This window comes from Alnus glutinosa, chromosome 5 (genome assembly GCF_958979055.1).
Source record: "Alnus glutinosa chromosome 5, dhAlnGlut1.1, whole genome shotgun sequence".
Lineage (NCBI taxonomy): Eukaryota > Viridiplantae > Streptophyta > Magnoliopsida > Fagales > Betulaceae > Alnus > Alnus glutinosa.
The window spans coordinates 3,621,672-3,635,853 of NC_084890.1; the positions used below are offsets into that span (position 1 = coordinate 3,621,672).

Genomic DNA, 14,182 nt, shown 5'->3' on the forward strand with positions numbered 1-14,182 from the left:
ATCCAGTGGCCGGCAGTGGAGAGAGAGAGAATAAAGTGGTCGGCGCTCCTGGTCGGCGGTGGGAAGGCGATCTGCGGTGGGAGGTGCTTCGATGGGTGGCGGGGGATGGCTGTCGGTGGGATGAGGGAGGAGGGAAAAAATTGGGGGAAGAAAACTATTTTGAAAATTTTGGGGAAATCGTGTGTTTAACAAACGCCGGTGTTGTTTCTTTTTTTTTTTTTTTTTTGTTAAAAAAGAAATGCCACGTGGCAAAAGAAGTCGGACTATAGTGTGATAAGAGTGAGCCGGATAGACGAACCCGACCGAGTTTGTGTCTAAACATTCTTGAGAAAATTGGAAAATGTTTGTCAACGCGGTTCAATTAGTTGATTCTTTTTTGTGGTTGGAAACAAGTGGACGTCAAATCATCCTTTTTTTATTAATAGTTGATTCTTCCCCCTCAATGACACGTTGCCCCGTCAAATCCTCTTAATTTTTATTTGAAAAGCAGACGTCAAATCATTCTTTTTTTTTTTGTTTTTTTTGGATGAATAAAAAAGTTGGTTGTTTTTCTTCTCAAAGGTAGACTCACGAATTCAGACTTGCAGTAGTTGCAGACTTCAAAAAAATTCAGATTTGCAGACTGACCAGCCCTGTGTTTAAGCAATCTCACCCCTAGGCTAAGCTTGCTGTGTTTTTATTTTCGTTGGCCACTTTTTCCTTCCTTTAACATTCTCGCCCAAAACTCTAGAACTAGATCAAGAAATCCCTCGGCCCAAAAAATCTGATGAGTGATGGACAATGATTCTCCTGAATCCAGATGGATTAAACGCATTGTGTAGTCTGTAGATAAAGGCCAAGGAGAAGAGCTCCTCAAGGAACTTCATGTGAGTTGAACTTCAGTGGATTCTTAAATAATTTTCTTTTGGGTACTTTGATTTTTATTTGTGTAAGGTGGCTTGCATGCATAATGTATTGGTCTGTTAATCAGTACTTCTTTTTTTTTTTTTTTCTTTGTTTAATACATTTGCTCTGAGGTAAAAGTTGAAGTTGAAACTGTTATTCATCAAATAATAATAATAAAAAAAAAACAATGAAACTGTCTTGTTTTGTTGGGCGGCATTTAGGTGAGTTGGTCCTCGGTGGGTTCACTTTTTGGAGCGACGGTGGGACATGAACAGTAAAACCCATAAGCTAACCTTGCAAATAAAATAATGAAATTAAAGTACATAATTCTATTTTTTTTTTTTTATAAAAAAAATACAACAGTAACCAATTACAACAAAAAAGAAAAAACACAACAAGAGAGCTTGGGCAACCCAAAATTGAAACTAAGAACGAAAGTACGCGGGGGCAATGCTTCCGAAGATGCGGGCCCATTAGCTCGAGGCACGGATGCCACAAAGCCGGGGTCACCATTAAAGGTGATTTCAAATGTGTATTGAGTCACAAGGACCCAAACACCCAAACAGGGGTAAACAAGGAGAGAGGGGAACAACAAAAAAAGCCTATAAAAACATACAAACAAACACAAACACAATAACAGCAGCAGTAAAGATGGCGGTGTGGGAGCCATCCCAGGAGACGCGTGAGAACCACGCACCGCCTAAGGAAGGCCTCTCAGCAATGGGAAGCGGCGGAATAGGCCGGAACCACCGGGGGTTGGTGCGGAAAGTGGAGGAGGGTGAAGTTGGTGGCTCCACGTGCCGGTTGAGATGATGAGCGTGCTGGCGCGTGGGAAGCACGCGCCATCGTCCAGGCGTCGGTGGAGACGGAGAAGACCACTGGCGGACTCCAGGAACTCTGGCGAACCCATTGCTGATGAGCATGTCTTGAGAGAGAGGATGGATGTGAGTAGATCTAAAACCCAAAAAACGGGTCCAAACTCCAAACCTTGAAAACCCATAAACATGGTGGATGAAGAGGGGATAAGCCAAAAGAATCTGCTGGTTGAAGGAAAAACGAGAAAAAGCAGGAAAAAGGTGAGGATAACTCCGGTGCAAAGCCGGCTCGGTGTTTTGAGAAAGAAATCTCAGATTTATTTGAGTATGGGTGTGGGTGTTAGGGTGTTTTGGAAGGGAGAGTAGCGTAGGGAGATGAGGGAACGAACGGGAGGGAAGCAAGAAGCTCCCCTCCCACGGAGGGATCACCAGTGGCAGTAGGGAATCAAGATATTCTAGAGAGATGAGAGAGCGTCTCTTTCTAGATTTTTGAATGCTTCTCACTTCTTTACATAATTCTAAATAAACATGAACTTAAGAAAGACATTGAAATCTCAGGTTATATATATATATTATGGTCTTATAAACTGAGCATCTAGGAAAAGATTTGCCTGTTTTTATTTTACATAAACACGTTTTTACACATGCGTTCGGACCCCTTACAAAGTATCTTGATTCCGCTCCTTAGTGGACAGTCATGAGTTGTCTTTTTTTTTTTTTTTTTAAAGTATGTCATGAGTTGTTGATATTAAATATTTGGATAGTTACGTCCAAATATTTCTACAACTGGGATCATCTCCCTAAACTTTTCTAGGGTAGGCACATCCGCACTGGCTTGACTTCTGTTACAGTCAAGATTAATTTCTAATTAAATCATTCGAAATTACAAAAAGTCATGATTAATTTCTAATTAAATCATTCGAAATTACAAAAAGTCAAGATTAATTTCTAATTAAATCATTCGAAATTACAAAAACTTTCCACCCATCCGAATTATTTTTTTTAAAAATTATAATATAGTAGTTAATTTGTAATAGTTTCTAAATCTAAGAGACAGATTATTCAAATTACAACTCCAAGTATTAATGAGCGAGGGCAAGATATTGATCACAAGAGAATGGGCATGCCTTCTTTCAATGTCTCCATCGTCCCTCTGCTCCTTTCCTTGCTCTGCTTGCTTGGCTTCACCGGTGAAGCAGCTGACCGCGCACACATGTGTTTCAACCAAATCACTTCCACCCCCAACAGCACCTACCGGAGTAACCTCAACCTGCTGCTCTCTTCCCTTTCCTCCAACGCCACGAATGAAAGTGGGTTCTACAACACCACCGCCGGCCAAAACCCCGAGACCTCAATTTATGGCCTCTTCCTCTGCCGTGGTGACATCGCCACCTATGACTGCCAAGACTGCGTGGCAACCGCAACCAAAGAGATTGTTGAGCGGTACTGCCCTTCAGAACAAGCGGCCGTGACATGGTACGATAAATGCATGTTACGCTACTCCAACGGGCCCTCGTTCTTCTCCACCATGGACGAAGCGCATAGATTTCCTATAGGGAACGGGTATAATGCAACAGACCCAGATAGCTTCCGGCAGCTGGTGGCAACCATAATGAATGAGCTGGTTGCTCGCGCCGCAAATGTTCCGTCCGGTGCTAAAAAGTTTGCTACGAAAGAAGCCATTTTCAATAAATCGCAAACGATATACAGCCTTGTCCAGTGCATCCCTGACCTTTCCAGGTCTGGTTGCAATAGTTGTCTTCAGGCACTCGTAGCAAACCTCGCGGTGTGTTGTGGTGGACAGCTTGGAGGCACAGTTATGGATCCTAGTTGTAATCTCAGGTACGAAATATACCCGTTTTATCAGATAGAAGCCGTCGGGGAACCGGCTCCGACACCGGTGCTTTTTCCTCCTCCAGCTCCAGGTGATCAAGGCACGAGACCAAAAGGTAAAGTGAAAACTTGCTACACGCTATTTTTACTATGTTTCAAACATAATTTTCAACAATTATACTGCTTAGCATGCATGCTCATGAAACAATTTATTGTTGATGTAGGAAAAAGCCTAATCCCATTGCTAGGAATTGTAGCCATCGTTGCTTTAATTGCTGTCTCTCTGGCGCTATTTGCTATGAGCTACTACTTACTACGAAGGAGAGCAAGAAAGAAGTTAAATTCTCTACTGGATGAAAATGGTAAAATATATATTTGTTATTCATAGTTTTTGATATTTTAACAAAGATCGTATTTCTTCTTTTTTATGTGCTTCCACACTCCAAATTTTCAAACAACGTTTGCCCTATTGGTGTGCATAGCAGCCAATGAAATTACAAGTATAGAGTCCTTGCAATTTGATTTGGCTACAGTCAAAGCTGCTACAAACCAGTTCTCAGAAGATAACAAGGTGGGAAGTGGTGGATTTGGTGAGGTTTACAAGGTATGGAATTGCTACTCTTCTTCTTTGATTGTTATTCTTTATTGTTTTTTGTTGGGAATTCATAAATTTTATAAAGTAAATTGTACTAACTGTTGGTTAAACTAATTCTCAGGGTACACTTCCCAATAGACAAGAAATAGCTGTGAAAAGACTCTCAAGAAGCTCTGGACAAGGTGCAGAAGAATTTAAGAATGAGGTTGTCTTGATAGCAAAGCTTCAACACCGAAATCTTGTGAGACTCTTGGGATTTTGCTTAGAAGGAGAGGAAAAGATACTTATATACGAATTTGTCCCCAACAAAAGCCTTGACTATTTTCTATTTGGTCTGTCCTAATTTTTAGTCATATCCCCAATTCCCTTGTTTGTCTTGCAAAATGCGTGGATTGAGATTACATTTCAATTTTTGTTTTTGTTGAGTCTTATCATATCTCCAAGGATCAAGTTCATTAAGGAAGGGCTCATTTTTGCAAGAGATAGAGTATATGCATGTCCTATTGAAATGAATGCAGTAGTTAAATATGTATTTTACTTTGATTCGTATATTTAAATATTTAATTTCGTTTGCAGATCTAGAGAAGCAAATACTATTGGATTGGTCAAGACGATACAATATTATTAGAGGAATTGCTCGAGGGATCCTTTATCTTCATGAAGATTCTCGACTTAGAATTATACATCGTGATCTTAAAGCCAGCAACATTCTATTAGATGAGAACATGAATCCAAAAATTTCTGATTTTGGCATGGCAAGGATTTTTGGAGTTGATCAAACTCAAGCAAACACCAATAGAATTGTTGGGACATAGTAAGTTAATTACGAATATTTTAAAAAGAAAAGTTCTTAATCATTACTACATACATTTTAAAGGTTTCATATTCTTTTTAGTGACATCATTGAGTTGATTTGCAGTGGTTATATGTCTCCAGAATATGTAATACACGGGCAATTTTCTGTGAAGTCCGATGTGTATAGTATTGGTGTCTTAATACTAGAGATTTTAAGTGGCAAGAAGAACGATTCTTTCTGTACGTCAGAAACTATTGACAACCTCTTGAGCCAGGTGAGTACCCAACAAATACTGCAAGCTTTTGTTTCTTTTGTAATGCCTGCATCATCACCACTGAGGGAGAGGCTATAAGAATATTTGAACAATTGATGCAGGCTTGGAGACATTGGAGGCGTGGAACATCCTTGGAGTTGTTGGACCCGAGTTTGAGAGATTCTTATTCAAGAAATGAAGTTGACAGATGCATCCATATTGGCTTACTGTGTGTTCAGGAAAATCCAGCAGAAAGACCAACAATGGCGTCAATAGTTGTCATGCTAAGCAGTTACTCTGTTACTCTATCATCGCCTCAACGGCCAGGGTTTTTCCTTCATAGTAGAACAGAGTCAAATGCGCCAACAAATGGACTGGAGGCAGATCAATCTACAAGCAATTCAGAGCCATTGTCCGAAGCATCAATTACACACCCTCGGTAGTATACTTGAACAATGTGTTACCCAGTATAAGTTTATGTTATTGGAACCTCATCAATCTACAATCCAATCAATTGCACCTCTTTTCTTCAACCCTCCCTAGCCCCTGTTTTTCTCCTTTCCCCTGTTTTTCTTCCGTCTCTTAGGCCTGAATATGCATGTTCAGATAATTTATCGCTAACGTTACTCTTTACAGGCCCGGTACACTCACGAACTTACTATGAGACCCAAGGTCAAGGATAGCAAACAGCCCTCATAATGACTTTTGACTTTAATTTGTCTAAACTTTTTCAATGTAGTTCATTTTATCATGGGCGTCCAAGTTTGTTCTCACTAAATGAATTAGTTCTTTTCTACGTATTGGCTATGTTCCAGCAGTTGTTTAGGAGTTTGGTTTGGAGCTAGACCCGTTTAGATTGGGATAAGAGTCGCATAACAAAACACAAAGAACTTGTGTCCTAACTAAAATGGGTCCAGGTTCAATTATAATAATTGATATACTACATGGATGGAGCTTGTAAAAGGAGATACTCAAACAATGCCTACGCTAAAAACAAACATCTCCTCGGTAAGATGTGGGGTATAAGAATATGTAAGTTGACCCTGATTCAACCTATTAAATTAAACGGGTCACTCTTCAACTCTTATCTATTAATTTTGTATTGAGTTTGTGTAAAAAATTGCTAGTCCTAATGCCCTACGTCGTGTTCGGATTATGTCGAGATATAGGTAAAAGATTATATAGGTCAATTATAACTCAATTTATTTAATTACATAGATTAGACCCCTCAAGTCTAACTTGTGCTGAATTTGTGTTGGGATTTTCACATGGTATCAAAAATTGTCAATCATCATCCCCCACCCTTATGGAGATTTGGATACTCTGAAGAAAATAATATATATAACTGAGGAGGACGGGCATGGTTTGTGAGAGTGAAAATCTGGAAAATTGGGGCTGCCAGATGAGGCCCTTCCGCGTGGGCCAATGCGGTTCGGGCAAGTCTCTTTTGGGGCCACTCGCCTGAGTCTATACGAAAGGAGTCAATTAAAGGAATCAAATTTTCGGGCAAAAATTTGAGGAGTAACGCGTTTTATTTAGTTGAAAATGTCAAAATTGGCGTCTTCTCTTTCCAAAATATGAAATTTCCTACTTCCACAGTTCTACTGTTGAGGTACGTTCCCAACTTTGACTGAGATCTGCGTTACCGCGAGTTCGGTGGCTTGACCAAGTTGACTTGCTTCATTACTAGCTTCGATTCTAGCTCCACTGGCCACCATATCTTCTCAATCCCAGATCGAGCCGCCTTGCTCACGATCATGGGCTTGCTGATCAGCTTCAACCTCTGCATGACGACCCTTTCTGTCCTCTCCTTGCTGATCGCCTTCCTTAGCCGAACCCGAACTGAAGCTGCTGCAACTTACCTCTACCATGTCTGCCCAAACACAACAACTTTCACCGCCAACAGCACCTACCGATCAAACCTCATTGACCTCCTGGGTTACCTTTCCTCCAACGCCACCAGCAACCCAGAATTCTACAATGCCTCCGCCGGAAACTCCGGTGACACGGTCTACGGCCTATTCCTGTGCCGCGGTGACCTCCCTGCCGAAGCCTGCAGAGACTGTGTTGCCGGGGCAACAGAAGACGTACCCAACCGCTGCCCCGAAGAGAAAATGGCCGTGGCTTGGTACGAGGAGTGCATGTTACGCTACTCTAACCGGTATATCTTCTCCACCATGGTCCCCGACCCTACCGCTTACTTTTGGAGCAGACAGAATGTTTTGGATGCGAACCGGTTTGACGAGCTAGTGATGGCGACAATGAATGATTTGGCAACCGGCATTTCAAATGTTGGGTCTGGAGCTAAGAAGTTTGGGACGAAAGAAGCGAAATTCACAGTGTCACAAACGTTGTACACCCTTGTGCAATGCACGCCGGACCTGTCGGGTTACGATTGCAATAGGTGTCTTCAGATAGCGATGACAAATCTGCCGGGTTGCTGCAGTGGAAAGACAATGGCCAGAGTTCTGTTTCCGAGTTGCTATCTTTGGTATGATGTGTACCCGTTTTACCTAACGGTAAACACATCGGCGCCAACGCCAAATCCAGCACTTGTTCCTCCACCTCCTAGTCCTGGTAAAGATTTTCTTTTCCATTTTTCTTTAGAGGGAGAAGAATCACCCCATTACAACAATTTACAATTCACACGGTTTAGAAAAAGGGAAAATTGTTAAATTAGTCTTAGTAATTTGGGGTTGTGATAAATAATTTATAGGATTTTAAAAGTGATAAATAACTCAATAGGATATGATATGCTTGTGTGTAACAAATAATTGCTTTCATACAAATTATACCGTACTTTTGGGACTTGGCAACAAAGTCGCAAATCATTCCATCGATCACATATTTGACAAGGCCATGATACAGATAAGAACTTATGCTTTTAATATGTAATGATGAGTTAACGTTCGAACTAAAGACCTTTTTTTTGATACTAAGTGTAAGAAACATTGGGTAGAAATTTTTTTAAAAAAATTGGCTTGCCAAAAAGAGAAAGTCCAAAAACTTATATACATGCAGACAATTAAAATTACATTTCACAAATGTGAGATACACACAGTACTGATAATATGTATAGTTGGTAAATACATTAAGGTTTAATTTTGTCACAACTACCGGTCAATAAAACACCTATAATTAGAAACAATTCTACGTACCCCACTCCTAATCATTGAAACGGGAATATAATATTGTTTATGCAGGAAAAGGTGAACTCCCATTGCTGGCAATTATTGCCATTATTGCTGCGATTTCTGTCTGTGCGATGCTATTCATTATGGGCTACTGCTTCCTCAGGAGAGCAAGAAAGAAGTACAATGCCATACAGGAAGGTGGTGGTAAAGAATAAACGATGTCGTTTTATATACATTCCTATATTTCCTAAGTTACACTTGTGGTTGCTTACATTTACTGTTTTGTTGTGCAGCTGCTAATGGTATTACAAGTACTGTAGAGTCATTGCAATTTAATTTTGCTACAATTGAAGCTGCCACCAACAACTTCTCAAATGATAACAAGCTAGGTGAAGGCGGATTTGGTGCGGTTTACAAGGTAAATTATTAGGCAATATTGTTTACGATTCTGTTTTCAAGTAAACAAATATATATTAACAAACAATTCAAACCATAAAATACTCAGCGTATCCAGCAATGCAAACAGGGACGGAGGGAGGGGGGGGCTGGCAGGGGCCATGGCCCCCCCTCCCCACAATTTCCTTAAAAAAATATATATTTTTTAGATAGAAAAAAAAAAAAAAAAAAAAAAAAAAAAAAAAAAAAAAAAAAACTCTAAAAAATTTAAAAAAAAATATAAGGTAAAAATCAAAATTTAGCTTATTTGGCCCCTACCAAATTTTTTTTTTTGCCATCGGCCCCTGCCCATAAAAACTTCTGGCTCCGTCCCTGAATGCAAACTCTGGTAATGCTTAAGCTTTTGTTGCTGGCATTATAGGAATTGTAAGTACCTAGTAAATTGTTCTAACAACTTAATTTGCATTCTCAGGGAATACTTTCTAATGGACAAGAAATAGCTGTAAAGAGATTATCAAAAAGTTCTGGACAAGGAGTAGGAGAATTTGAAAATGAGGTTATAGTGGTTGCAAAACTTGAACACAGAAATCTTGCAAGGCTATTGGGATTTTGCTTAGAAAGAGAGGAAAAGATACTTGTCTATGAATTTGTGCAGAACAAAAGTCTCGACTACTTTCTATATGGTTTGTCATCTGAGATTTCATTTTAAGTAGGAAACAAATTAATTCTTTCAAGAAGGGCTCAGTTTACAATTCGTGCGATCAACGACTATTAAAAAATTGAATCAATTTGGTATATATACATGACTTTATTTCATTATTCTAACCTGAATTCTTCATTTTGGTGAATATATAGACATTGAAAGACAAAGACAACTGGATTGGTCAACACGTTATAAAATCATTGAAGGGATTGCTCGAGGGATTCTTTATCTTCACGAAGATTCTCGCCTTAGAATTATACATCGTGATCTTAAAGCCAGTAATGTTTTATTGGATGGGGATATGAATCCAAAAGTTTCAGACTTTGGCATGGCAAAGATTTTTGGAATTGATCAAACTCAAGGAAACACTCGTAGGATTGCCGGCACATTGTAAGTATTCTTGAAAGCTTGCCTATTTCCATAATCTAAACTAATAATAATAATAATAAGGAAAATCTTCACTTACCATTCTTAATCTTTTATTACTTTTGTAATCATATCCTTAAATTTTAAAAAGTGTTAATTTAGTGTATTTATCTTTCAATTTCAACCATTCATTAGGATTTTTTGTTAATCTTATCAAAATTTTCAAAATACCATTGTTTTTTTTTTTTTTTTTTTTTTTAAGATTCCGGCGTGGGTATTTTTGCAAATTTTGTTAAATCTTGACCAATACCTAAATTTTTGCAATTTTTTCTCTTTTTTCTTTTCCTAAAAAAATATGGTGATTTGGAAATTTTGACACCCCATCCGTTAACGGAAAATCCAAATGGATGGTTGAAAATGAAAAAATTAAAGATGAATACACTAAATTGACACTTTTTAAAGTTTAAGCGTATGATTGCAAAATTAATGAAAGATCATGGGTGATAAGTTAAGTTTTTCCTAATAATAATCTAAAATCGAGATTTGTGAATTCATTATATCATGCTAATTAACAAATTAACTACTATATTTTAAGGGAGAAAAATAGTAAGCAAGGGTATTCTAATATACCATAGAAGTTCGCTTACAAGTTTGAGATACATATCATGTGCACTACATTGTTTATGTAACACAAGTGAGCATGCATGTCTTGTAGCTGACTATTATTAATGTTGGTTTTGTAGTGGTTACATGTCTCCAGAGTATGCTATGCATGGACATTTCTCGGTAAAATCGGATGTATATAGTTTTGGTGTCCTAATTCTTGAGATTATAAGTGGAAAGAAGATAAGTTCTTTCAATCAATCAGATGGCACTACTAGACACCTTTTGAGCTATGTGAGTAGTATGAACCAAAAATTCTAATTTTGTTTTCCTATATATGTTGATACAAACCATATTATTTAACCATTTGATGCAGGCATGGAGACTTTGGAGGGATGGAACACCCTTGGATTTGTTGGATCCATCATTGGGAAACTCTTACTCGAGAAATGAAGTCATCAAATGTCTCCATATTGGATTACTATGTGTACATGATGATCCAATTGAGAGGCCAACAATAGCATCCATAATTCTCATGCTAAACAGTTACTCGGTTACTCTACCGTCACCTCAACAACCAGCATATTTCTTTAGTAGTGGAGCAGAGCAAAACATGCAATTAAGGGAGTCAGGCTCAGATCAATCTAGTAGAACCAAATCGCTGCTCTGATCTGTCGATGAAGCATCAATTACTCAAGTATACCCTCGGTAGTGTGAGTGGGAAGTGCTTCACAAGAGTTAGCAAGTTGCATATGACCATTATTTAAGATTAATTGAGATTTCTGAACCCTACTTACTTAAGACCATCATTAGTATTTTTATTGGGTAATTATGAGTTTGGTATCACACTAAACGTTAGTTAAGAAGATGATATCTCTACTGTATAATATTTAATAACAAAATTATCAAAGAAATTCAATAGTGAGCACAATAAAATAATGACTTATCCTCATCATCAACTTTAATATCAATATTTTTCAAATTGAAAATAATTTTATTAAAGTCATTAAGATGATTATAAAGAGATGTACATTCTTTCATCTTTATAACCGTTGCTTCAAACATAGATTAGCGAGGGACTTCTTAATGTGGAAGCAACAACAAAATTGTAGCTTGAATAGCAATGATGGAGATACTCAAACAATACCCAAGCTAAAAACAAATTAAACATCTCCCCAGTAGCAATCGATCGGCTCAATTAGAACAACGCTTATATGGATATGCATTCTAGGAAAAAAGGAAAAATAAATAAATAAGTAAATAAATAAACCCCGAGGAGAAAATGGGGATAGAAAATATGGGAAAGTTGGGGATGCGCGCCTGGTCAAGCCAATCCGCGTGGACCAAAGGGGCCACTTGCCCAGTCTATACTCAATACTCATAGTGAGAATTAAGTGCGTTTACATACGAATTTCCTCGTTGACTTGACTTTGCTTCATTACTATCGTCATAGAAAATTGACTAGTCTAAAATATTCTTAGAAAATTGATTCCATCATATCTTCTCAATTCCAGAACCGCCAAGAGCAAGAGGTTGGTCACGACCATGGGCCTCTGCATGATGAGGCCCTTCCGCGTGGGCCAATGTAGTTCGGGCAAGGCTCTTTTGAGGCCACTCGCCTGAGTCTATACGGAGGAGTCAATTAAAGGAATCAAATTTTCCGACAAAAATTTGAGGAGTGACGCGTTTTATTTTGTTGAAAAATGTCTAAATATAATTGGCGTCCTTTTCCAAAAATCAAAATATGAAATTTCCTACTTCCACAGTTCTACTGCTGAGGTACGTTCCCAACTTTGACTGATCGAGATCTGCGTTACCGCGAGCTCGGGGGACTTGACTAAGTTGACTTGCTTCATTACTAGCTTCGATTCTAGCTCCACCGGCCACCATATCTTCTCAATCCCGGAGCCGCCTTGCTCACGATCATGGGCTTGCTGATCAGCTTCAACCTCTGCATGACGACCCTTTTTGTCCTCTCCTTGCTGATCGCCTTTCTTAGCCAAACCAGAACTGAAGCTGCTGCTACACACCTCAACACTGCCTGCCCAAACACAACCACTTTCACAGCCAACAGCACCTACCATGCCAACCTCAAGCACCTCCTCGCTTACCTCTCCTCCAACGCCACTAGCAACCTGGAATTCTACAACGCCTCAGCCGGAAACTCCGTTGACACGGTTTACGGCCTATTCCTTTGCCGCGGCGACATCCCTGCCGAAGCCTGCCGAGACTGTGTTTCCGTGGCAACCAAAGAGGTTGTCGACAGCTGCCCCGAGGAGAAAATGGCAGTGACTTGGTACGATGTGTGCATGTTACGCTACTCTAACCGGTATATCTTCTCCACCATGGTCCCCGACCCTACCTATTCTTTTTCTACCCAACAGAGAGTTCCGGAGCCTAACCGGTTTGACGAGCTAGTGATGGCAACAATGAAAGATTTGGCAAGCCGCGTTTCAAATGTTGGGTTTGGAGCCAAGAAGTTTGGGATGAAAGAAGCGAAATTCACAGCGTCACAAACGCTGTACACCTTTGTGCAGTGCACGCCGGACCTGTCGGGTTCCGATTGCAATAGGTGTCTTCAGATAGCGATGACGAATCTTCCGGGTTGCTGTGGTGGAAAGGAAAGCGGCGTAGTTTTGTTTCCGAGTTGCGTTGTTGCGTATTCTGTGGACCCGTTTTACCTGCCGGTAAACAAATCGGCGTCAACGCCAAATCCAGCACCTGTTCTTCCACCTCCTAGGCCTGGTGATTTTTTTTTTTCCTTGTTTCTTTTCTCTTTCTTTTTTTTTTTTTTTGGGGGGGGGGGGGGGGGGGGAGAATCAATCTGTTCCAGCAATATTAATTTACATTTCACTACAAAAGGCAAAATTGCTAACTGGTGACTGTGTTTTGAGGGAAAAGAAACGGCGAACGTAAACTTATTTTGATGATTTCCCTCATTCAAATTTGATTAAGTTACTTCGTATCATCCCAAACTTCTAAGATATTGAAGAAAACATTGCTCGACTCTAAGATGTGTGGTTGGTTCCCTTAATAATAATAATAATAAAAAAAAAAAAAAAAAAAAAAAGAAGAAGAAAGAAAGAAAGAAAAGAAAAAAGAAAGATTTGTGGTTGGTCTTTTTATGGCTACTTTTAGCTCAACTTTTTTTTTTTCTTTAAAAAAGAAAAAAAAAAAAGTACTTTTAGAACTTAAGAAGATAGGTTGAGCTAAAAGTACTTCTTTTAAAAAAAAAAAATTTAAAAAGAAAAAGAGAAAAAAGAAGAAGATAGGTTACTATTCTGGCCAATAGATTTAAGATTTTGTCACGACTAATTAATCAATATTTCCAACTAGTCAATAAAAATTATTGTAATTAGTATCTATAAAGATGTTCCTGTATAAAATATCTTTCGTCCTCATTTGACTGACATTTCTCCATCTTTTGACTGTCACAGGCAAGTCTAAGAGTATTACTCTAACCCTTGCACTAGGTAATGTGTTATATATGAAGTTACAAGTTACAACCGTTGTGCATCTTTTCATTGAGTTGGGTATTATTAGAGAGGAGATAATTTATCCAACTCTTGTTTCCGTCTTCAGGCATTGCCATAGTACGTGCGGGCATTGTTGCCATTTTTCTAGGTTGTTTGGTGATCTTTTCGATCAGACAGCGGAAGAAAAAAAGACTTGCCAAGGAATCTCAAAGGATTAAGAGAGGATACTTTACAAGTAATTTAATGGTCTGCTGGAAAAGAGATGCAAAGAATGATCGCTTTAAAACTGAGGAAATCATAAAGAAGTATGGATCAATGGCCCCAAAG

The 14,182-nt window shown here is 39.0% G+C and overlaps 3 protein-coding genes across 5 annotated transcripts; all 3 read left to right on the top strand.

Moving 5' to 3' along the window:
• The first annotated feature begins 551 nt into the window (after positions 1-551).
• Positions 552-5,696, top strand: LOC133867953 (cysteine-rich receptor-like protein kinase 25). Of its 3 annotated transcripts, XM_062304739.1 has the most exons (8): positions 552-866; positions 2,758-3,649; positions 3,758-3,895; positions 4,016-4,137; positions 4,250-4,460; positions 4,705-4,942; positions 5,048-5,198; positions 5,300-5,696. In XM_062304739.1, the coding sequence occupies exons 2-8, from the start codon at positions 2,818-2,820 to the stop codon at positions 5,618-5,620; spliced, it is 2,013 nt and encodes a 670-aa protein (XP_062160723.1). In that variant the 5' UTR covers positions 552-866; positions 2,758-2,817; the 3' UTR covers positions 5,621-5,696. The 3 variants fall into 3 exon arrangements, with proteins under 3 accessions (XP_062160723.1, XP_062160722.1, XP_062160724.1); XM_062304738.1 differs by lacking the exon at positions 552-866 and having other exon boundaries at positions 2,647-3,649; XM_062304740.1 differs by lacking the exon at positions 552-866 and having other exon boundaries at positions 2,647-3,649; positions 4,019-4,137.
• Positions 5,697-6,683: 987 nt separating this feature from the next.
• Positions 6,684-11,208, top strand: LOC133867958 (cysteine-rich receptor-like protein kinase 10). The gene is made up of 7 exons (XM_062304747.1): positions 6,684-7,754; positions 8,381-8,515; positions 8,605-8,729; positions 9,180-9,390; positions 9,563-9,800; positions 10,520-10,673; positions 10,756-11,208. The coding sequence occupies exons 1-7, from the start codon at positions 6,935-6,937 to the stop codon at positions 11,047-11,049; spliced, it is 1,977 nt and encodes a 658-aa protein (XP_062160731.1). The 5' UTR covers positions 6,684-6,934; the 3' UTR covers positions 11,050-11,208.
• Positions 11,209-12,131: 923 nt separating this feature from the next.
• Positions 12,132-13,826, top strand: LOC133868258 (cysteine-rich receptor-like protein kinase 25). The gene is made up of 2 exons (XM_062305072.1): positions 12,132-13,143; positions 13,817-13,826. The coding sequence occupies exons 1-2, from the start codon at positions 12,305-12,307 to the stop codon at positions 13,824-13,826; spliced, it is 849 nt and encodes a 282-aa protein (XP_062161056.1). The 5' UTR covers positions 12,132-12,304.
• Positions 13,827-14,182: the final 356 nt, after the last annotated feature.